Source organism: Ochlerotatus camptorhynchus, unplaced genomic scaffold (genome assembly GCF_037179485.1).
Source record: "Ochlerotatus camptorhynchus isolate MF236.1 unplaced genomic scaffold, CSIRO-AGI_Acam_v1.1 ptg000298l, whole genome shotgun sequence".
Classification (NCBI taxonomy): domain Eukaryota; kingdom Metazoa; phylum Arthropoda; class Insecta; order Diptera; family Culicidae; genus Ochlerotatus; species Ochlerotatus camptorhynchus.
In genome coordinates, this window is record NW_027040786.1 from 1,113,853 (window position 1) to 1,138,551 (window position 24,699).

The 24,699-nt window shown below is 39.9% G+C and overlaps 1 protein-coding gene across 2 annotated transcripts in view; it reads left to right on the forward strand.

Moving 5' to 3' along the window:
• LOC135706940 (homeobox protein Nkx-2.1) overlaps positions 1 to 24,699 on the forward strand; it is a 122,009-nt gene that overhangs the window by 50,413 nt on the left and 46,897 nt on the right. For both annotated transcript variants that reach the window (XM_065228628.1, XM_065228629.1), the window contains one exon: positions 9,267 to 9,362. In XM_065228628.1, the coding sequence (XP_065084700.1) occupies positions 9,267 to 9,362 (96 nt within the window). The remainder of the gene's footprint in view (positions 1 to 9,266; positions 9,363 to 24,699) is intronic.

Genomic DNA, 24,699 nt, shown 5'->3' on the forward strand with positions numbered 1-24,699 from the left:
AAAGATAAGCAATTATAACGGAATTTAAAGGAAATAAACCAACCCAATCAAAGCTCTTCATACATTTTATCTTTTAATATATTAACTAATAAATAAACGCGAAAGTTTGTACCCGAACACTAACCTTCTTTTTTTGGATCGACTAAGAATAGATTGGTAAAGAGAAATAGTGGGTAGGTTAGCAAATGATACGCCAGTGCAAAGTCGGGGAATTCAGATAGTCTTCTAATATAAAATTTCATATGTGGCCGACTCAACTCCACTTACATTTGCCAGTTTCTATTGATATATGGCATCTATTCTACAGCTCAGCATTTAAAATTCCGCCGTATTTAGCTCGTATTGATTCTGCATCTATGTCGCTGTTGATCTCATCGTCTGGCGCTATCTATCTGGAGAGATATTGGAAACTTCCACCTTTATCCACAGCTTACCTAGCTACCGTAAAGTTGATACGGCCAGACAAGACTCCATTACGCAACACTTTGCACTTGAAAGCCTCTTACCGCTCTTCGGTGAGGTTGATGATTACATCCGTGATTGAGTCGATTGAAGGCTTCATCGTAGTCAATCAATATCATAGGAAGATACGAAGCGTATATAGCAATAGGGTACGCCCAAGATCTTCCCGTAATGAATCCTGAGGCTCCTGTATTCAATTCACGATACATAAGCACAGAAAAGTTACAACAATACGCAGTTACATGATGTGTCACCAATAGTCACACACACACACACACACAACCAGATACAGGACCTTCACTAAGATGGTGTGCAACAAGTTAGCCGGAAAAGTAGCAGTGTTCTAGATATTGTAGAATAATTGATGTAACATTTGCGTGGATAGAATTCTTGGACATTTGACCTACCTGAAATATTGAAAATTTTGAAGGGGATTTTATGAAGATATTTTATCTGCTTTGGAATAATTGCTGATCTACCTGTTATCTTCTTAGAATATTTGAGAAACATGATATTAATGTTATTTCAAATAACAGACTAAAGTGGTAATTTTTATACGATAGAGAGTAGAGTTGATAGTTCCGTTAGAGTACGGCAGTGTGAAATGTGTATAGAGAGTAGAAAGCGAGCAAGGACAAGTTTGAGGAAGGTATCAATCGAGTTGATCATCTCTCTTTACCAAAAACCCCTGTTGGAGAGGAATGGTGCGGGGTATCTCCCCCGCCATCACTGGCAAAAATAGATGATCACCGATTTGCTCATGTACCGACGATGTGTTTGAAACAGTTCTATAGATTGTACCGCACTCAAGTTGCCATCTGAAGGGAGGCATCTAGTCGTAGGTTTGGAAATTGCAGTTATTGTTACCTCTACCACGGTGTGCTCCTGTCATCGTCAACTTGACGATCTCGAGGAGACACGGGAAGGGTAGTTGCTGCTACTGTACCTTTCGACCAATGGCAGTAATTGATGGTAAGCTCCCATCTAGAGTTATGTACTTTATTTAACTATTTTGTTTGTATTACTTCTGCGTGAAGTTAACGAATCACATAGTTGAAGATGCTAATTTCAAATAACAAGATGAGGAGATGAAAGTATACAGTTGATAGTTATGAAAATTGTATATAGAGAGTAGAAAGCAAGCCAGGACAACTTTGAGGAAGGTACGAATCGGGTTGATCATCTCTCTTTACCAAATTCCTGAGAAGAGAGCTGATCAACCCGATTAGTACCTTCCTCAAAGTTTTCCTTGCTCGCTTTCTACTCTCTATACACAATTTTCACACTGCCTGGTCTATTGAAAAATCCGGAACATGCGCAAAAGTGGTAAATTATTTAACTGGTCCTATAGCTAAATGATTTTTTGTGCATTCATTTGTGGCAAATATGCAACATATTGATCTTCTTTGAGATCCCGAACATCCGTTAAAGTGGTCAATTCATGAAACTGGTTCTAGAGCTCCTTGTTTTTTTTTTTTTATACAAGCACTTGTTGATGTATTTTCTGACTGAATTTGGCATTAAGGCCAAATTATGCACCCTGGAGGCCACAAACAGGTTGTCCAGATGATCCGGATTATCCATAAAAGTGGTCAATCACGCTTGCGACAACGTATGAAAAATCCGCGAAGATTTTCATATATTTTTGGACAACTTTGCTGTGACCTTGGTCATCTGAACAACTTTTCAGTGAATAGTTATTTCCCAGAATGCCAAAGTCTTGAGATATGATACATGCACAAGCTCTTACATACACTAGCACCGTAGTAGGTTCCACACTTATTGTCCATCATTTTAAATGTCTTGGTTAGCTTACCAAATATGTAGAAGACTGTATGTTCCTAGTAAGTCACGATCTTGTGATAAAGCACATAGTAAATATCACATATCAAGAACAACATGTGAAAAGGGCATACAAGCTTTTTGTAAACAAACCTTCTTATGCCCTTTTCTCGCTCCCCATATTACACCAACGCAAACCATTAACATTAGCGGGTAGGGTAAGCTTTCCCCTTACCGATGATGTTGTTGGTTTGCGTGGGCGACCCTCGGTTGGCGAAAAAAGGGCCTACAAAGGTTTGTTTACAAAAAGCTTGTATGCCCTTTTCACATGTGGCTCTTGATATGCAATAGCACCATAGAGGTAACTCTAAGACCACTGGGTCCCGAAGAAAATCATTATTATTTTTGGCTCACTCAGTACCAGAACAACGGTCCCAAGCAGTCCCAAGCTATTTCACTCACCCCTGCATGTTCTGCATGAATCCACACACCCCTGATGTTATCTGTCAAACTTTCATAGCGAATCAAAACAAACATAGTGTAGTAATAGAATTTCAACTAGAATAGGGTACGTTAATCGTTTGCTTGGGACCAATAGGCTACTAAAGTGGGGAGCCAATTTAAAATCGTTAGTTTCGTATTGATTGTTGATAGCACCGCGTAACGCAACTAACCTGTTCTTCATGTGAAAACCGGAAAAAAAACATTGTTGAGGACTGTATTTTCCATGAAAGTCAGGTTCATGAGGTATAAATAGCACATAGTAAATCTCATATATACACTTACGCTGCCTGGTGACTGAACTCTGAACTTATATGTGCACCACCCGAAAGACCTTACCCAAGTAACCAAAAGTTCCGATAAAAGGCTATTTGTGGCTTAAGCAGCTTGGTTGGTCTATAGAATTCTAAGCAGCCTCATTTTTAAGTCGTTATAAGAACTTGAAAGTTCCGGTATCATAATTGAAGAGCATTCTAAGCAGCTTCTGGCGGAACTTGAACGGAACTTTAAGAAAATATTAAAAAAGGTTTTTGTCCTCTACACCAAAATTCTATATTTAGTTCGCACTTTTATGAAAGTTATTTCTAAATGCAGGTATTAATGTGCATTGATTTATCAGCATTAGTAGTAGTAGAGAATTGGAGCTGTTTGAAGAATTTAAACCCAGTCCTTCTGCGTGAGAGTTCCAGCACGAACCACTGCGTCATCTGAGATATAATAAAGAGAGCTGTTGTCCCGCCTACTGTTGGAGTTTTCAGTCCAGCTAACTGACTTGAATACGAAGCACAACACCTTGATGAATTTTAAATTGGTGTTTGCCCGCATCGTATTCCACGCAGTGGTTTGCGTTCGTAGATCGCATGTCGAAAACACGGGTTCGAATCCAGGAAATTACTTTTTAATTTTTTTTATGTTTGGATAGAATGTTGATGCACTGCAAAAATATAAGAATTATGATTTATTCGGGCCACTGATCATTTCATAATTACGTACATTAAATTTTGTTACTAATAAAGACTTGTGCGGATTGCTTCATGTGGCTTGAAAGTTCTGTCAGAACTTTATTGGAACTTTATGGAACTTGAAGGTTCGGTCGGAACTTTATTTGAACTTTGCGGAACTTGGAAGCGATTTTAATCGTTGAATGCGGAACTTTTGGTTGCTTGGGTAGTCACCTGAAAATGTTTGCCTAAGACAGTAACTTCCTATATCGCCAGGATCACGGGGTATTCCATTCTGGAACCAATTAAATCTAATCCCACATGCTACGTGTATTCCATTTACGCGATTCACTCGTGTAATTGGAATAACTCTAGAACAACGTACTGCGGACACGAGACTTCTGTTGTGGCGACGGTGTGGCATCATACAACATGCCAAAAGATCATGTGGATGTAATGTGGCATAAGGCGAACCTCGACAAGCCACTCCGCCGCCATATCAGAAAATATCTTGACTAACATCATGTTTACGTTCGCCACATGCAATGTTTCAGCATAATGTTTTGACATGCCACATCGCCGCCACAGTAGTGGGGCAGCGGGTGTCTGACATTAATCGAGGTGCCCACTCGTGTGCATGTTTTGCGGCGTGAGAGGAATGTTGTCATGATGTTTTGACATGCCTGCACAATCCACACCATGGACAGTGGACGACGCCTCAACATCCCGACCGATTAAGAAAATCCAGTCAAGAACATGGGGGGTACTAGCCATTATATTTTGTTGGAAATCCTCTGAAAAAGTTTTCAGGAATATAGTATTTCAATGGTTATACTTCTTAAGAATATATGTATACGCAAAATTAGGAACCTGGCAATACAAAATCTCCCCCAATAACCCACGTTATTCGATGTAAAAAGTTAAGGTTCACTTTATCCAACAGCCTTTGACCATCCATATTCAGTGTCATTACATGTTGCTGAATATGAACCATTCGCCAGTGTTATACCAACAATCAATACGAAACTAACGATTTTAAATTGGCTCACTACTTGACTAGCCTATTGGTCCCAAGCAAACAATTAACGTACCCCATTCTAGTATAAATTCCAGTACTACACTATGTTTGTTTTGATTCGCTATGTAAGTTTGACAGATAAAATGAGGGGTTCGTGGATTTTCCTATGTTTCGAGGGGTGCATCGATTAGCTTGGGACCGAAGCTAGTACCAGAGCTGAGCCAAAAAGTTGAGCTCGATTCTTCGGGACCTTCTGGTCTTAGAGTTACCTCTATGGTTATACTGCGATACGCAGATGTATCATGAACAGAAACTAACGCACACAATCCATGCAGAATGCTAAACACGAATATAAAGATTCTTTCGATGATACCGTCAGTAGTAAATCGTTTGTGTGAACGTATTTGATCATCGATGAAGCAAGATTTATTTTCTCTTATTCTTTATGTGCCATGATTCGTCATCTCGCCGATACAAGGAAATCAGTCTAGTTTACTGACACATGGGGGTCCAACGGTTACGAAAATACACGTGAATTATTCAGTGAACAGTGAAAACTTCAAACACTGGGATCTACTATGGGAAAACATATGTTTTTGTTCATATCTATCTAACAATTCACCACATCACTATGCTTTTAAAAATGAAAGCATTGATTGCAGCAAATTTCCTCAGCTACAACTTTGTTCAAACCCACTTTTCAATCAAATGTAAGGAACAAAAGTTATTGATGATTCAAGTCACTGATGTCTTATGATTATGCTCATTCAACTGTTCAGGCAACATTGGTGTTTTCTGCTGCGAAGAATAGAGCACAAATTTCATGGCTACTATGTCACACTGTAGAATACAGTGTTGTCCACAAAACAGCTGCTTGATCATGCGATAAGATTATCAATCTCTTAAACAATTAATTAAATTTGACATTTGGCTGGAAAACAATATTCCACAAAGTTGTAGCTTAGAAAATTTCCCGTAAGAATGGTTATAGAAATTTTTAAAAAAAGAATATGGAAAATGGGTAGAAGACAATGAACAAAAAGTTTGGTTTCCCCATAGTAATTTCCATATAAACTTCAAATAGTTTGTGCCACGTCAGTTTCTTACCAAATGAGTTTAAATTTTGGGAGGCTAATCAGAAACCTGATTTGAAACCGTTTGAGCACTGTGGAGCGAAAATTTCAAATTTTGCATCAGTCTAGTGATTATCTCTCACCCCAGCAGGCCTGGGTTCAATGTTCTGAGGCATAAAATCTTTGATCACGCCTTCGGAAGGGAAGTAAAGCCATTGGTCCCCGATTCAAGAGTTGATGGGTCGATAAAAAAAAATCTTTTTTCAACGAATTCAGTATTTTTTATTAAAAACATAATGTTTATTCTTCAAAAAAAACGTCGATGAATATTGGAGAAGGGGCCCTGGTCAGCTGTACGACGCAAATTAGTCGCGATGCTCTCACAAGAGCGCTGGACGGCACTGAAATCATTCTCATTTTTTGTTGAACACCCGTTAGGTACCAAAACTGCATTACAGCGGGATTTCGATTTTGACAACACAGCTGGTTCATCTCAAATCGTTGGGGGATATGAATAAGCACTAGCTAAATGTATTATTTCATCACATTTTCAAAAAACGTTGAAATGCTTTTTATGAATTAATTTGATATTTTACAAAATATTTCGATAACTGAATAATAATATCAAAACAAGGTTTTATACCACAAGCATACCGAAATCTGGTATCATACCACATTAAGAGATTCATTTGTTATCGATTAGCTATCGGTTCCTGCTCGGGATGTGGCACTACCCGAGCAGGAGAAAATAACTTATGAATCTCAAATTCAGGTATGATAATAGCATACCTGGCAACCTGAATATGGTATTGACGTGCCTGACATAAGAGGTAAAATACTAAAAATAATACCTCAAAAAAGTTCTACGAATAACGAACTAATAAATAATTTACACGCAGAAAAATTGATTGTTGTTTCAGGGCCCAATGTACTTTTTTATTGATTCAATCATATTGTATCACTATTTCAACAAAACATATTTTTTAATAAAAAAAATGGTTTATAAAATCAACAAACAGATTATTGACTCTACAACCGGTTTGAGGATTCAAAAATATTTTTTTTTTAATCAACCGAATAATATATTTGAATCAATACCAATAATATATTAGGCCCTGGTCAAAAATATATCCATTTGAATTTAAAAATCATTTCTCTGCGTGTAGTTATTATAATAACTGACGGATAACAGACGCTTTTTTGATGCCAGAATACCATAATTTGTTATTTGTAAGGTATTCTAATACCAATCCAATAACTCTTTCAGCTCTTATTGTCTAAAAACTGAAAATAATGTTTTGTTATTTTGATATTTATTTGACATTTTATAAAATATTTCGATAACTGAATAATATCAAGCAAAGCTTTATACCACAAGCAAACCAACATAATGTATCATACCACATTAAGATATTCATATGTTATCGGTTAGTTATCGGTTCCTGCTCGGGTATTATTGCGCAAAGGCAATAAGTAAGAAAAATGGCTCAAGGATGATTTGAAAACGCTATCTCGATATTTCACTAACTATTTAGGTGATATTTCTGATACTTACGGTGTCTTTCAAGATGCAGAGACTCTCGCTGGTCTCATACACGCCTGTATAGTGGTGCAGCGTTATGAAATGTGCGGTGTGACGCGATAGAGCAAAATTATATTCTAGCGTTTTACTCCGGCGACCATAAGAAAGCTAAATATGGTAAAATTTTCCTGTCCTAGAAAGTCGTGTCCCACAGTGTAACCAGTAACATGGATTCATAACTAGAAGATGAATCAGGACAAAAAAAATACTTTGAACATTCAAGAAGAAATAACTTCGAAAACATTCCGTCTTTGTTTTCGTTTTTCGGCAGCAGAAGCACCGCGTTTGCTCACGCGCACCAGCCAGGGTGACATCCACTTAAAATTAAAACGAAGCAAATATTTAAACAATAGCACGTCTCGTTCGTCAGTTCGGTTCCGTCGTTGCCGTCGTTTTGGTTGCCGAGTTCGTCAATTTCCAGAAGCTAAGATGTTGACAGTTGTTAAAAGGTGGTTGATTAATAATCGAAGCCATAAAAACAACAAGAACGCACTGGGTCCCTCTTGCCTCATCCCGCCACGTGTTTTATTTCTACCGAAAGTGAGGCTGTACTACTATTAGGTACTACCGCTTCGAGCCAACGACCTTGAGTTCCATTTGAAACTGGCTGAGCTCTAACTCGAGGGAGCCGTGTTTGCACATACTTTCATTTGTTAGTCCCTGTCAGCTCTTGGTAAACATCATCCTCCACCACCACACAGCGACCATCGTCATCTCCGTATAGTCAATTCATCAAAATTCAATTAATTCCCTTCCCCAGATAATTACTTGACATTTTAGATTGTTTCATTATGGAATTAAATTTCATAGGTCACCTCCCTTCAGTTCATCATATCGTTTGAAATGTTTGGTCATATTAAATCCTCGTAAATCTGTCTCTCATCTATCTTGGTAAGGGGGAGGGCTGCTTGCCAGCATCAATGTCAGGAATATTCGCTACTCGACAATACCCCAGCGCCGTCGGGTTCAGCCAAGTTTTCATTATTTATGGTGATGACGACGGCTACGACGACGATGATGACGACGACGATGACGATGATGATGATTTATTTGCACAGCACACAGCATCCAGCCGGGACGACGGACGTGGCGGACGGACGGTTTGCCTTGCCAACGACTACGTTAAGCCATGCCAAAATGACGAGGTCGACGACGAGATGGTGGATTAAATTTACCATCGCATCCGAAAGCTGCCGCTATTTATGTGCAGACTGGAGAGCATGTTGGAAAATGGATTATTGTTATTATTATTACATAAAGTATAAATAAAATAACATTACATACACACGAGAAAGTCTACAGTAGCAGCAGAGCGTTTCTCCTGACCCCATTGCATCCCTAACCAGCTACCGTATTTCGGGAAAGGAATCCTTTTTCCTTTGGAAGGGAACCCTGCGGAAAGCTGTGACACACCGGAGGGACCAAGAAACATTTATATAAACAAAAAGTTGGTCCGAAAAAAATACACTCGCTTGGGAATATCTATTTACAAAGCACTTGAGTTGAAATGCCAAGTTTCATCAACAAACTAATATAGCAAGAAAGGAACCAGAAACGTTACTGCTTGCTCTTGATGCAGAGCCAGAGGCACGCGGTGGCCATATTGGTATTGGTTGTGAGCCGTAGCTAAGGCAGGTCCCTATTGACACACAAATACCACATCCAAATGCAACGAACGAAACGACAATGGCACATCACCAGACGAACGGAACGAAATGAGTTTATTCTACACGACGACGACAACGACGGACCGGACCGACTCTGGTTGCTCCATTATTGGTTCTAACCTAACCTCATCCGCCATTCCGTCCACGCAGAAGGATGGAATTTAATTTCAATTTTATTAACGTTCAACCTATTTTGTCTTTTGGCTGAAGCACAGTCTCATTCTCCGTTCTCTGTTGCAGGTTTACGAGCTGGAGCGAAGATTCAAGCAACAAAAGTACCTGTCAGCGCCCGAACGGGAGCACCTAGCCAGTTTAATACATCTCACACCCACCCAGGTAAGTCAACACAGAATGGGAACTGGCTAATTGTGTATTCAAAAGACATCTGGGTAGGAATTTTCGATCAACTGTGGTACAACCTGATGTGGACGGTTGGTGAATTGTGGATAAGTAATGGGAAGGAAAACTACCATGGAGCTCCATGGTTTCGCGAGCAAGCCGGCGTTATACCTATGGCAGATATGGCTGTACTAACGTTGTACTTCTTTAATCTAATACGTCGATTGTGGTGCTAGACTAAAGGAGTACAACCCGGTACTACAATCATGTCTGTCACAGATATTACTCAAAATTTAATTGAAGTCTTCGATACAAAATGATACAGAGAAAAGCAGTTAATACCTTGTACAGATATACATTACCACTGTAGGTACTCCTTTAATCTAGCACCGCAATCGACGTACTAGATTAAATAAGTACAACGGTACTACTCTGTAACTTCTTTTCCTTTATTTAAGGACAAGGTTGATAGAATTCACAAATGGCTCGGGCTCGGTAGCTTAATGGTACCCGTTTCTGCTTACTGTGAAGAAGGTCGGAAGTTCAATCCTTCGTCCCCTTCCTTTCAATTTGTGTCACTATTCATTATTATTCTATCCCCATTGCAATTCTGTCAGCAACGCTTACTGAACGTATCCTAACCTTTACCCTCCCCACTAACATATTTCCAAGCCGGCGCCGGTGGTGTAGTGGTAAGTGTGACTGCTTCTCACCCCATCAACTGTATTCCAGATGCACTTCCACGGTTATTAATTGAGAGCTTTCTATGCCAACCAATGCATGAATTTGTATATTGTGTGGCGGCAAGCACAATGATATTCTATGTTCAGGGAAGTCGCGAAAATATCCAATCCGAAAAATGTCCTGGTCCGAACTGCATACTTGGGTAGTGAGCCAGACACCGGACAGTTTTTATCGCAGTTCACTTAAATGAGTGATTTTTTTCATGAATCCGATTTCATTGGAATGAGAAATTTTCAAGAATCAGCGTGAGGAGTAAAATAGAACATTTAACCTATTTTTTCGGGGAAATTACCAGAGTCTGATATTAGCTAAAACTCATCATGACACATAAAATCACGTGTGTATCGAAAGGCAAGAGCAGTGGCGGTCGTATTGATTACCTCAGGACCATATTGGACACAACCGGATGCTTCCTGGAAAGGGATAACAATTTAATACAAAACCAATGTTATACCTCTAATAGTTCACATTTTTACTGGTTTGTAATGCAGTCGAAATTCACTGGTTGGGCTACCACCTCGACCCAACTAACGAATTCGATTTGTTAGGTGGGTCTAGTGACAGAGGGCTGCAATTTCTTGAGGGGTAAAGGGTGGAACGGTCAAAAATTGGTCGACTAAAATTTTGTGTATTTTTTTTTTAATCGTCCACTTAAAAAACTTGAACACCCCTCGTTTTGTAGGAGTTCGTTAATTCTCTTACGCCCGTTTCGTTAAACTAGTTTTCGTAGATAAAACATATTTTTCGTAAAATGTACGAAACATTCGTATTGCCTATCCTCTGACACAATGCTAATATTACATTTTATTTGTATAATACACGAACTAAATTTCGTGTAGAACAGCACATTGTTACTCTTCTCACCTTCCTCTCGCTCATTCAAATTTCTGTTGCTCCTGTTGCTGATGGCAGTGAAGTGATGGTTGGAAGTGGCATTTAAATGGAGGACCAGAGGGAAATTACTAAGCACGGCAAAAGTGGCTGGCCGCCTAATATGTAAAGTGATAAATTGATTGATATTTGTCTGATTTTGCCCTCGACGATAATACGGAGGGCCAGAATATTAATTCAATGAATAGCTGGAAACAAGCAGAAGAGGTACGTTCGTACAAAATGCCTTCCTACATGCAACGATAACCAGAAATACAGTTACAAAATTTGCATTGCTCTTTGTATAATTTTCGTAAAATGCACGCATTTACATTGGCGTAGCTAGAAAATTTACCTGTAGGGTCAGCCTACAACCTACCAAATATCCAGTGAACTTTACTAATATCTTGGACTATATGGAGGTCTTTCGAATATTTCCGGATGTCTAGAGAAAAATCTACAAAACTTAGGTTTTACTAAATTTCCTCAACTTCTACGAAATTCCCTGAATTTATTCCAAATTCCATATTTTTTTCCATTTCTTTAAATTCTACAAAGACCTATGAAAATCTTTGCACTTCTGGAAAGACACCTATGACATCTAAAAATATTCTTGAACACTTAGAAAATTCCTTGAATTTAGCGAAGTTCCCATAACCTCCAAGAAGTTCATGGAGCTTTTTTGGTGTAAGATCTCTGAAAAACTGCAACGAAGTTCCCTAAACTGAAGCGAAGATCCCTGAAGTTCTTAGAAGTTTTTTGAACTATGTTTAGATATTTTAAAAAATTCCCTGAACTTTTTCAAAATTCCTTACACTCATATGAAGTTTTTCGCAGCTCCTCAGAATGCTACGAAATTCGAAAATCTTCATATCAATAAAGAGCTTCCCTAAAATAAAATAATGTTCCTTTAACTTCAACGAAGCTCCTCAAATTTAAATGAATTCTCTACTTCTACGCAGTTTTCCAAACTTTTCCAAGTTCCTTTTTCTACGAATTTTTCTGAAGGTCGATGAATTTCCCAGAATTTCTACCAAGTTTACTTAATTCCTACGATTTTCCGTGAACTTCTGTTTGTAGTTTTACGAAGTTTCCTCAAGTTAAAGAAAAATTCCTGGGCTCATGGTCAATGTGTAGAGCCTGAAGACGTCTTATTGCCATCGATTTGATATAATATAATTTCTCAAAAAAAAATTTCTAGTCCAGAACATAACAAAAGTAATCAACATTAAGGACTTTAAAAAATCTTTGTTGGTGGTCCAATTTTATTAATCAGTGTTAAATAGTAGCATTGAACTTAACAAGCGTGACAAAATACCGGTGAGTCAAAAACAAACACCAAATATTCTGGAGGGGGCTTGATCCCCCTGGCACCTCCATTAGTTACGTCAATGCGCATTTACTTTTTGGAGTATACGAATCTTTCGTACTTTTTTCCATACACACGAAACATTCGTATTTATTTTACGAATCATTCAATCACAATCAGTAGCGAGTGTGGTATTTTCAATGAAACTAGGTTCATACAATGTACGAATCTATTCCGTAGCCGATAACAACGAATGGATTCGTGAATCAAACGAACGATTTCGTTATATAAACTAAATATTATTTTCAGTGCATCATCAAGTTAGCCTGGATACAACCAGGCATGGAAAATCATTTGCATTCATTTCGTGCATTCATTTACATTCATTTGCCTCTAACTATTTCATTCCGCAATATGATGTAAAGAGCTTTTGTAGGTTTTGTTATAAGCTACAACTTTTGTTAACAAGTCAAATCCGTATCTCTTATGCATGACGAACCAGAGCGAACAGAAGCCACTACTGTTTTTAAGTGAATGTATTTTACATTCACTGAAAACAGTAAAAATTTCTGCCCGCTCTATTTTGTGATGCATAAGAGATACAGATTTAAGTTATGAGCTAAAGATGTAGCTCATAACAAATCCTACAAAAGCTCTATACATCATTTTGCGGAATGCTGTTGATGAAAAAAGTTAGAGGCAAATGAATGTAAATGAATGTATGAAATGAATGCAAATGATTTTCCATGCCTGCTTACAACACGATATAGCTGCGTAGTCTAAACAAAGCAAACGATTCAAATTCTAAAATTAACGTCACCGATTCACTCAAATTGAAGCTCGAGTCAACAAATCAACAAATTAGAGCAGATACATTTTTTTGATAGCATAATTAACCTAAATTTTGAAGCCTTAGCCAATTAGATAGCGTTTTATAAGAGTTTCGGCTGTGTAGCAAGTTGAAATTATAGATACCAGGTCGGACTCGATTATCGGTTATTATTCTTTTTTTCATTCTTAATTATTGAATCTTAAACCATTCCCAGAATCTAGTACCTCAAATTATATTATGTGAAAATCCATCCTATTATAAATTGAATTCAAGTTACAAATATGTTAATAAAACTCATTCTTAAAATTGAATAACAGTTTGAGCTTAATCAAGCGAACATATGTTTCTTCAGCTCAAATATGGTTAATTCAACTTTTAACCGAGTTTTCGGTTTTAACCTTTGAAATTATTTGACCTTTCGCATAGCTCTCCTCAGAAGTCCATTGGAATTCTCCTCAGATTACCTTGGAATTCTGCTCTGAATTTTCGGGAAACTTTCATAATAATTTGATTAAAATTTTTCAGCATTTTTCTTTATTTACCTCAGAACACGATTTCTTCAACATTTTTCTCGGATCTTGCTTAAAGTTGTTTTGTGAATCTTGTTCAGTATTCCTTTGAAATTATTATCAGAAAACCCCCTCACAATCCTCAAACAATTCTCATCAGAATCACCTAGGAATTCTCCTTGAAGTTCTCCCCACTACTCCCTTGTAATTCTTCTAAGAGTGTCAGGACTCAATCGTATTCTTAGTAGGATCTTTCATTTTCGTAAATTTCGTTTTCGAGTTTCTTATTTATTCAAAGGGGGGATGTTTCTCAGAGTCTTAAACTATGTTAATCATCGATCGAGTTTCCACTTGCGGCCTCCACACGATTCCGGAATGCACGGCAGGTTCTAATAATGTAGTCTGGATCCATTTCTCTCCAGGTACGGGTCAATGTTTGTCTGAGGCTTGCTGTACTCGGGTGGCGTTTAGAACAGGCCTTGGCCTTCATGACACGCCATATTGAGTAATCCAGCGGATTAAGATCGGGACTGGATGGCGGCCACACATTCTTCGCCCAGAACGGAAGATGTTCCTGCAACCACTTCTGAGTGCGGTTCGAGGTGTGGCACGGAGCCCCATCTTGTTGAAATACAACATTTGGCTTCGAACCATACTGTTCTTTGATCCACGGAAGAATATATTTACTTAAAATTTCCGATGTAGACCTCCGTGTTGACCTTGTCGCCTTCTGGAATGAACACCGAGTCCATTTTTTTGCCATCGGAAGCCACCAATCCAAACACCATAACGCTAGCAGGATGCTTGGTCAGATACACGTTCTTGTGCTCGTCAGCCACGTATTTTACCGGAAGAGAACTAATATACCGATCAGTTCTGGAATTTGATACGGGATCGACGGTAAAATGCTCTCGTCGGTGAACAGGATTACCGGATTTTTTTCGCTTAAGGAAGTTCAAGATTTTCTTGCATCGTTCGACTCGTAGCTCTCGGATGCGGTTGGTAATCATGTGAGTTTTTTTCCGTGCCCTCGACTTCACCCCGCAATCTTCCTTTACGATCTTCCGTGCCGTAAAGTCACTGATCCCGTGTTCCGTTGCCATTTTCCTTATTGAACGCACTGGATTCACCCGAATCTTCCTTTTGATAGCAGCGATAACCCTCAGAACCCGAGCTGACCTCGGACGACCTGTGGCCACCTTCGCGGATAGTTGTTCTTTCTTTTCTCGGTCTAAAACCCTTTTGACGGTCCACCGGGACACTCCCACGGCGATTGAAATGTCTTATAGCGACATTTGCGCGTGGGACAAATCACGAATACGCTGCCACTTCGTCATGGTGCAACTGTCAAACTAAGTAAATCATTTTCTTTTATACACAGCCTACCACGGTATGAACTATAGGTTACGTCATGCAAAGAAAACCAAGGCATTGTATGCACAGGTGAAACGGGAACCTTATTTGTACGATGGTGCAAACATTATCACGCATACGGTAGTTCCACAACCGACCGATCGTCATGCACATCACTGGGGTTTGATACGTATTTGAACAACACACCCTCACGTACCTGAAAATCGACATGTTCATTTGGTTGCTCAGAAACCTTTTCAAGCAAATTTTCATTCCACGTCTGAGCTGACTCAATTGGGTTTGGGTTCGGTTTATTAGATATGATGGAAGTGGACGGGAAAACAGTAGCAACCGCATTTTCATCTCCTATAGCCACAGCACCTGGATCAGCAACAACAGAACCAACACTGCGGGAGAGCGCGTCCGCCATAACGTTGACTTTGCCCCGCCGATGACGAATAGTCATATCTAATTGTTGTAAATGCAACAATGCGGAATCGGTGATCACCGTAAAATGTGAGCCCTCGATATAGCCTTTGAAGGCTTCAATGGAAAGAAGAGCTGTTAGCGCTTCTTTTTCACAAGCATGATAATTCTTTTGCGGCGTTGTCAGCTTATGTGAATAGAAGGCTATCAGCCTTTCAAAAACATTCTGAATCTGCGTAAGGATCCCTGCAACTGCCACATCACTGGCATCAGTCTGTATAGTAAATTCTTGTGAGACATCAGGACAGGCGAGGATCGGTGCTGAAATAAGCTTCTCCTTGATTAAATTAAAGACCAAAAACCCGACTTTTTGTTGTACCTTTGGGGAAAGTGTGTATGGATACTGGCGAACAGGAGGTTTTCCCTTCCATTCGTCCGCTATTTCAATATGGTGTTGGATTAGAGGTGTCATGGTCAACCTATCTGAGCAAGCCCCTTGAAACAGCTTTTTAATTTCTTCAAGCTGGACGAGTTCAGAATCACTGAAGTAATTTGATCTGGTTCGGCCCTAAGAGGAGTCCTGTCATCTACTGTGGCACAATTCTTAACGGTTGGCCAGATTCGAATTTCGCCAAAAGTCCAAGCCGGGTATGCAGTCAGCCGACAAAGTTCTGACTACTAAGGTTTGAATTATCTTGATAGGCACAGCAAAATTGAACGAAATGGACAGCCCAAGTAACAATTTTGGTTTTATAAGGGTTCTGTAGACCATCATTTAGACTTGTAGCATGCTTTAGAACCTCCATTAAACTTGCAATGTTACTTGGGAGTTGACCTAGAACTTCTAATTCTGACCCATTTGTGGAACGAATCACTGTAGGGCGGTCTAAAGCTTTAAGCACAGACAAACAGACATAACACTCACAATCACATTCATCGCAAATAATGTTTTAGTTGGGAATGTGCTTGCATTTGTCATTGTGACGCCACTGAAGCATTGAGCAAGCCACCACATTTTGAACTTATCAGTGATGCCAGTTCTTTTTCACGTCTAGTTAGTAGATGTCAGCTCTTGAAAACGATAAGTGGTCAAGGCATTCCACTGGAGACACATACCACATCTGACGAATACAGAGTTGTAGCCGGTGCCAGTGATGTAGTGGTAAGCGTGACTGCTTTCTAACCCCAATGTGTCCGGGTTCAATCCCAGCCGAGGTTGGTGGGATTTTTATGAGGCATAAAAATCTCTGGTCACGTAAAGCCGTTGGTCCCGGCCCATGTGTATTTGAATGGGTGTGATATTCTAAGCAGGTGTGGAAGCTGCCTTCCTGCACATTCGATTGCCGTCAATGGATGGCAATCGATGTCCGTCGTTGATTGGCACTAGATTGCGGAACAGAGACCGACGTTAAATAAAGGAAAGAAGAATACAGAGTTGTTGAATATTACATCAAAACTGCTGCAGATTAGTCATTCGGTTCCTAATATTACGTTGTACGATGTACACAGAATTCGAGAACAAATCATGTTGATGACTGTAATATTCTATCAACTTTTACCAGTTATTAATGTTCAATACTTCACCATGAATATCATTGATTGATACATATTATTTATTTTTTTCTGTGTACACATTAAAGTGATGAGCGGTGGTAGAAAGGGCACTTATAAGTGATGCATTACCTCGTTTAAAAACTTGTTTCCTGCAAAAGAAAAAAACACGATAAGCAAATACAACAAATCCCTATAAAAAAATCTTATCTTCTGTGAATTTTTCCTACGGATCCGTATTTCTGCAGAATTCAATCAATTCTATAGATCTTCGGAAAATTTCATAGAACAGACATCACTGACATCCATCTGTTTTGTTTTTATTCAACACAGCTGCCGCATTGACAGAACGAGGGAAAAGCAACTAGTGAAAAAATTTCATGCACGAGGGATGCTCCGGTTGCAAAACAATGTTTGGGAATGTGGATGATAGATGGTGCTAGTGCGCATGCAAAATACGCTTGACGATATTTTTTGAAGAATTTTCTTCTAAGAGTTATGTCTGTTTGTCTGTGCTTTAAGCTTCTGGTTGTTTAACTTGCGAAAGACTTTTTCACTGATTAGGGTGAGTTGGCTACCAGAGTCCGATAACCCTTAAGAAGGCATGCCATAGATTTCGATTTTTGCATAAGGTATGTTATCGTGGGTATCGACTAAGGAAATATTGAGAACCTGAGATTCCTCATCCGTATATAGATCTCTCTGAACAGGTTCCCAAAATTCCGGAGGATAGAAATGTGACGGCACTGGATTTACGTGGAAATGGTCGGCGGTCTGCGATTTTGGACCGTCTGCAAGCCGTTTTTTCGGCAGTAGGACTATTTTGAGTTTCAAATCCTTTGAATCCACAAACCAAGCAAAGGGAACCTACACTGTTCTAACGAATGTTTTGTTTGTCGACAATAAAGGCATTCATAGCTACGAGGAGGTCGATGTGTTTCAATAAGGGTTTTTAATGTTCTTGTAGGTTTAGAAGGACCTTCCTATCAGGTTGCTTTGGGAGTCCTGATGATGGAGGATTGTTCGATTTTTTGGGATTTCCTTCTTGAGGTTAGTAATTATTTGATCCCTGCTGGTTTGATTTAAAAGGAAGACGGTTGTTGGAATTCCTGGGATCACCTCTTTATGGTTGAAATTCCGTAACTGAATTGGTGGGGTTCTCATTCCAGAAATTTTTAGCATACAGTGAAAAGTTTGACGCATCAATCACGTGCCCTGCTTCTAGGAGATTTGGAAGACTAAAGATTGGCTTCCAAAGAAGCATTTTCTTATAGTCCGATCTCATATTCCTTTTGAGGATATCCAGCTGTTCCACATCGCTCATGGGTACGATCATGGACCTAAATATTCTCTCCATATCGTAATAATACTCCTGGAAAGTTTCATTCCGCTGCTGGCGGCTTTGGTAAATCCTTTTCCGTACCAATGAATCTAATTCCGGATGAGCGAAGGTTCTTTGAAGCTCATTGACTTGATGTGTCCAGTTGAGTGCTGGTCCACAGAACAGATGAAACGCTGAATCAAGTAGCTCAGCCTCAGAAGTCCGTTTTGATAAGGCTAGTTTCGAAACTAGACCCAGAAATTCATTCAGTTTGAGTCCCTGATTAGTACTCGCGTATTTCTCCAGTTTCCACTTCGAAACCGGTAACGATTAATGACTATAGTTACCTCGCGGAACGTCAACTGGAAAAGGGTAATATCCCGGCCACGGTCCAGCTGTTGTCACCAAAGGATACCCTGCTGAAGTAACTGTCACGGACTCCGAAACATCCGGAACTGGTACTGGTCCAAAGTATGGTGGAAAAACTGATCCTAGGAACCGAAGAAGACACCCAAGGAATTGTCCCCAAAGGATACCACCCTGTACTGACAACAGTCGGAAACGAATGTTTCGGAATAGTACCCGTATATGTGGTGGTACAACTCGTTACTGTGTGGTTTGAACTAGTCGTGACCTGCGAAGTCTGATAATGATTCTCCCGGAAAGCAGATTGAACTTCTCTAAAACTCTGGAGTGAATAAAGTTCCTGCTCTAGTGTTATAAGTGCTTTCTTCACATCACCGGTCTGTATTCCTTCCGGATTATCAGGGTCCAACAAGCCTAACCTGAGTAAATAATCCATAATCCTATTTTCTTCTCCGGTGAGGGGTTTTTTTGTTACATTCCCTACTGGTGACTAAACAGTAGTCTCCACCGATGGATTTCCTGTTTCATCAAGGTTGCCCAATTCATTGTCCTCCAACTCGTTTGTTAGAACTGTCCGCATTCCATAGAAGTATCTATTTAACCGAGACAGAACCGCTTCTTGTATTCTACCGATTTCGATTCCATCCTCTTGCCTAATATAATCTTCTAAAAGAATCAACCGACTACCTATATGCAACAATATAGACTGACATCAAGGTGGCACACCCTTGGATGAAATCCGAATCGTCTCAAATTCAGTATAATGACCCATTCAGCCCAATCCGATTCGGCTATGTGACCTTATAAAAATCCATGACTCTGGTACTTTGTATATTATGGCGCTTTACAATCATAAGAGGACTCGATTCTTTAAAAAAAAGTTATTCAAATTGATTCTAAGTATCTCAAAAATAACGTGATATTGCAATAATTATGTTTACTAAATACAAAAAAACCGGGAATATTTTGTCATATGAACCGGGAAAACCGGGAAAACCGAAAATTTTGAAATGAACATTTACTGGCCACCCTGTTCTTTGCACATAATATATTATCTGTTTTTAACTATTGTTAACAAAAGTTTGCTTTCCCCTTGGAAACTTCGTATCATGCTGAAAATTTTGGGAGTTGTTTTGCAATATTTAAGTGAAGAATTATCGCTTACTCAACGTAGATTGTTGATAAATACCCAACGACTTGTAGGAATACAACGCAAGGTGCAAGTTATTACATTATATCTTTGAAAAATTTGATTTAAGTTCATTTTTTATTCACGCTCATCAACCCCACGACAAACTAAATCGTCACTACAACTAAGCCATCACACCTACTATTACGATAGGGAGAGTAGGCGTTCAAGCGTGCGGTGCAAATTAGCGACGCTGTAATTTATTTGACAGCTCATTTGAGCGGTGACATACGGCTGGGCTGGATCAGTTTCGATTTCCCAAATAGAAGGCAAAGGAACCGAACCGAACACCGCTTCGTATTATATTATAACCGACACACAAAGCCAAACAAATCAAACAATAGCCAAACCACCGCCCACCCAGCAGCAACAACAATAATCACTCCTCAACAGGATACGAAACGAGACGATTAGAATCGATTAACCCGAGAGGAATGGGTCTCGCTTGTCAACGCCAGTCGGCTCTGGGAAAATAATTACACCCGGGGCTATCACACAACTCCGATGATGCCGTCGTCGTCGTCGTCGACGCCAACCCGTGTTTGTGAAATTGGCGTGGTTTTGTTTACACGCGAGCGTTTAAATATTGCACGCGTTATTATTTCCAACAATAGAGGGATAACTGTCAAGCCCACCATATAAGAGGACGTTTTCACTTTTTTTTTTCCTGCTGCCAACCATCAACAGCGGGAGAAAAGCTTCCTCGTTTTCCTTCCCGGACACACTGAATTGGGAAAATCAACACATATCCACGTGCGCGTGTGTGATGTCCTTATCCGACGGCATCTGTTGTTGTTTTGTTGTTTGTGTTGTTGTTGTTGTTGCTCCTGCTGCTGTTAGAGTTTGCGAAAACACCGCATGCTTCTGTTTGACATCGAACGTGTCCGCGTTAAATTTTAAGAATGCCAAAGATATTTGGTTTGTGTCGGAAGCAAGGCGAGAAAGGTCAATTCCCAATCGAAAATTGTACGCAGAGTCGGTTGGGGTAGACGAATGTATGCGAACGATATCGATGGGGGAAAAAACTTTAAATTGGAAAACGTTTTCCGGTGAATCAGTTCCGAATGGGAAAAAAGGGAATGCGATTGAGAGGGAAATAAAAACAGATAACGGAACGGAACGGGATACGTTTTCCAGATGAATGGAAATGCCATCACAAAAGGAAAACGGGGGAGATGGGTTGGAGAACTGTAAATATGGAATGAAAGGATTATGATTCAATATTTCTACAAACGAGCGTTTGGGAATTGGGAAATCTTCGGATAAATTTTTGATTATTGATGTATGATTTATGATTGAAAGCAATCAAGTTCTACATATTTCACATACTCTCGGATACTAAAACGGCATTTTGATCTGATTTTTCAATACAATTGTAAGAGCTTTCTCAAATCTAAAAAGAGAAATGCTGTCATAGGACATTACAGAAACTGACCGATCTGACTATACATTGGAATTGAACGGCCTATTTAAAATTAAAGTTACGAGTTGTGTTCCAGACACTACCGCATTATACGCGTAGGACTATGAGATTGTCTATCTTCTAAATGTTCTCTTAACGTTTCAAAAGTTCTCTTCGGAAAAATCTTGAAATTAACTCCACAATTCTCTACCAATTCTTAATAATTCTCGCAAGAATTCGACTCAATTTTTCCCCATAATTTTCTTTTATATTCGCTATGAATATTCCTCCAAATTCCCTACCAATACTCTTTAGAATAACCCTAAAATATTCTGCAGCATTGCCTTGGAAATAAGGCCTGTACTCGAAAAAAATGCACCAGACAAAAGTGTTCGCCAAAAAATTATTTTAAGTCGGATTTTCTTGAAACTTTCAGGGAATGAACTAATACATATGGATTATGTTTCGGCATAATTACTTTATTCAATTTCCTATCCATCGCTGAAAGCCCGCACTTTTCCCTTAAGACCCTTCATTACATTTTGTTCAATGGTGGAGCCGACCTTTTTGGTCACTTTCATCCATTCTTTCTTCAACTCCAACGATTTTCGAACTTTGGCCTTCATTATGGCCCAAAATATTTCCACCGGACGAATCTCTGGTGAATTTGGGGGGTTGGCGGTTTTTGGTACAAAAACAACGTTATTGTCTCTGTACCAATACAACGTCGACCGCGCGTAATGGCATGATGCCAGGTCCGGCCAAAATAATGTCTCACCTCCGTAAGACCGCAGGAAGGGCAACAGACGCTTCTGGAGGCACTCAGTGCGGTAAATTTCGCTGTTGATGGTACCCATTGTGATGTACAGTTTACTCAGTTTACCGCATTGGCATATGGCCTGCCAGAGCAAGTATTTTTTGGCGAATTTGTCCACATTCTTCTTCCTTATGTCTTCCGGAACATCAAACCGTGATTTGGCAACGTAGAACGCCAGCCCCGGTATCTGCTTTGCGTCTGCCTTGATGTAGGTTTCGTCATCCATAACCACACACGTCGGTTTCGTTAACCACTCTCGATACAGCTTCCTTGCGCGGGATTTGGCTGCCGTGTTTTGTTGATCACGCCAGTTTGGTGCCTTCCGGACCTTGAATACACGAAGCCCAGCTCGTTTCATGGTTTGCTGAACGAACCAGGCGGAACACTTTGCCTTCAGAGCCGCGTCACGAATCGAAAAGTTACGCTTGAAATAATCCAACACCTTCCGGGCCTTGGCAGGGTCAGCTGTCTTCGATTTTCTTCCACTTCCAGCCCGCCGCTCGGCCGTCTAGGACTTCTTAAACGATTTTACCACCGGAGACACAGTTGTATGGGTGACTCCCAGTTGCCTTCCGATCCATCTCATGGTCGCAGTCTGATTTTCCATGACGGCGCTTCTTCTTGTTTCGATGACATCTCAATAACCACTGATCCGATTGTTATGAAATTTTGCACATGTAAACAATTCACTCCAAACTAGTTATACCCAGATTGTCATCAATTTTTACCCACGGATAAAAAAGTTACACACGAATAAAAATTGTGCATTTTTTTTCGAATACAAGGAACTATCGTGGGATTCTCCTGTAAATTTCCAAGGAACTCTCCTCAGCATTCACTCAGTATTCTTCCAAAATTCGCTTGAAATACTCCTGAAAAATGTCCTTAGATTGTTTTCAGCATTTCCTAAGTATTCAATATAAAAAGTCAATTGAAATGCTTCCAATACATCTATGATATTCTTCGTAAAAATTCTTTAGAATTATCCTCGTAATTTCGTTGACATTGTCCTTCGAATTGAAATTCTCTCGAAATAATGATTTCTTTTGCAATATTTCCCATTTTATTATTTATATGAATCCATTACGAACTCATGGAAGGATGACTAAAGAGTTTTTGGGCTCCCTTTTAATACTTGTTAGAATGAGCGTGGAATACGCATCAAAATGTGTTTGGAACTATTTTCAGATTTCCTTACGAATTCTCCTCAAAATTCCATTAAAATTTTCTTAAAAATTTGGTAGGAATATTCCAAAATATTTTATGATTTCTGTTGAAATTCTCAAAATAATGTTCCTGGAATTCTTGTCAGAAGCTTCAAGTCAGACATAACTACGTTAGAATTTATCTTAAATTATTACTTAAATCTCCCCTTCTAGTTTACAGCTCTACAAACAGCTTACAAACTTTAGAATTACATTAAACTATTTTGATATTCAGTACTTACCTTACCAATCAGGCTGTAAGTGCTAGTGTCTTTGTTTCGAGTATTTTTTAGATTATCGTGGTTTTTTGTTTAGTTCCGTAAAAGTGTAAAAAAATGGCAGGTAATGTTCGTGAGTGTTGTGCAGTTTTCTCCGTTGTCAAACTCCCTAGTAGGCAGAGGTAGGACAGCTTACTGTAGAACGCAACAATCCACCCCAACGAAAATTGTAAAAACCCGCCACCAGATGGACAAACAACTGCCTGTTGGCCATTTTGAATGGAGGATAACGGGCACGACAAACTGGCGATGAACGACGAATGGCCCGGGTCACTGGCCGACAGCCTGGAGCAGTGACCCAATGACTCACTCAACTTTGAAATTAATAAGCACTGATCGTAAGACCACCAGCGAAAACGGTTCATCAAGAAAGCAAGCCAGCTAAATTGACGCAAGTAAGAGTGGAAACAGTGAAAAAGTGTGAGGAGAGAGTCAAGGACAGCAGGACCCCGCTGTATTTAGTACAGATCACCTGTACGCAGTGAAGTTCCGGTAGACGTACCGGAAGGTTACACCGTCATTGCCTGCCGGCCGAGTTCGTCACCAACTCATAGGCCCAGGAAGTGTAACCTGGTGCTCGTCATCACCACCCCGTACAGCAAGCGCGCGAACGAGATACACGACGAGAAAGTGGAGAGGAAGCGGACGTCGACCGAGGACAAGCGGTCGACAATCGAAGACACATAGTGGAGGTGTTGCGAGGGGCCCCGACGAAGAAAACAGGTCAGATAGATTGTAAGAAAGTGGGAGAATAATTACTTATTAGAGGGAGAATAAAAGTTCAGGATCTTTATTCTTGAGTAGTGAAGTGCTTGTGGAGTTTTTTCTGTGTGTCACGTGCGATCATTCCCTGCCCGCGTAATTGCAATCGGTAAGCGTGCCGACCCCGAGGCCATTGGAGTCAGGGAGTCTCGAAAGTGCTCCTGACTGAGGTGGCTGACACTTACAAGACTAAGGCCTTGTTGTCCTCTGCTGTCCGAAGAAGTCGTCCCAACTCTACTCGATCCATGGCCACACTTAGCCAGGCTCGTAGTCTGCGAAGGGTCCACAGGTAGCCTTCTATTTGGTCGATCCACCTTGCCCACTGCGCTTCTCTCCTCTTGTTGAATCTGTTGGGTCGCTTTCCGGAACCATTTTCACTGGGTCGTCGTGCGGCATTCTT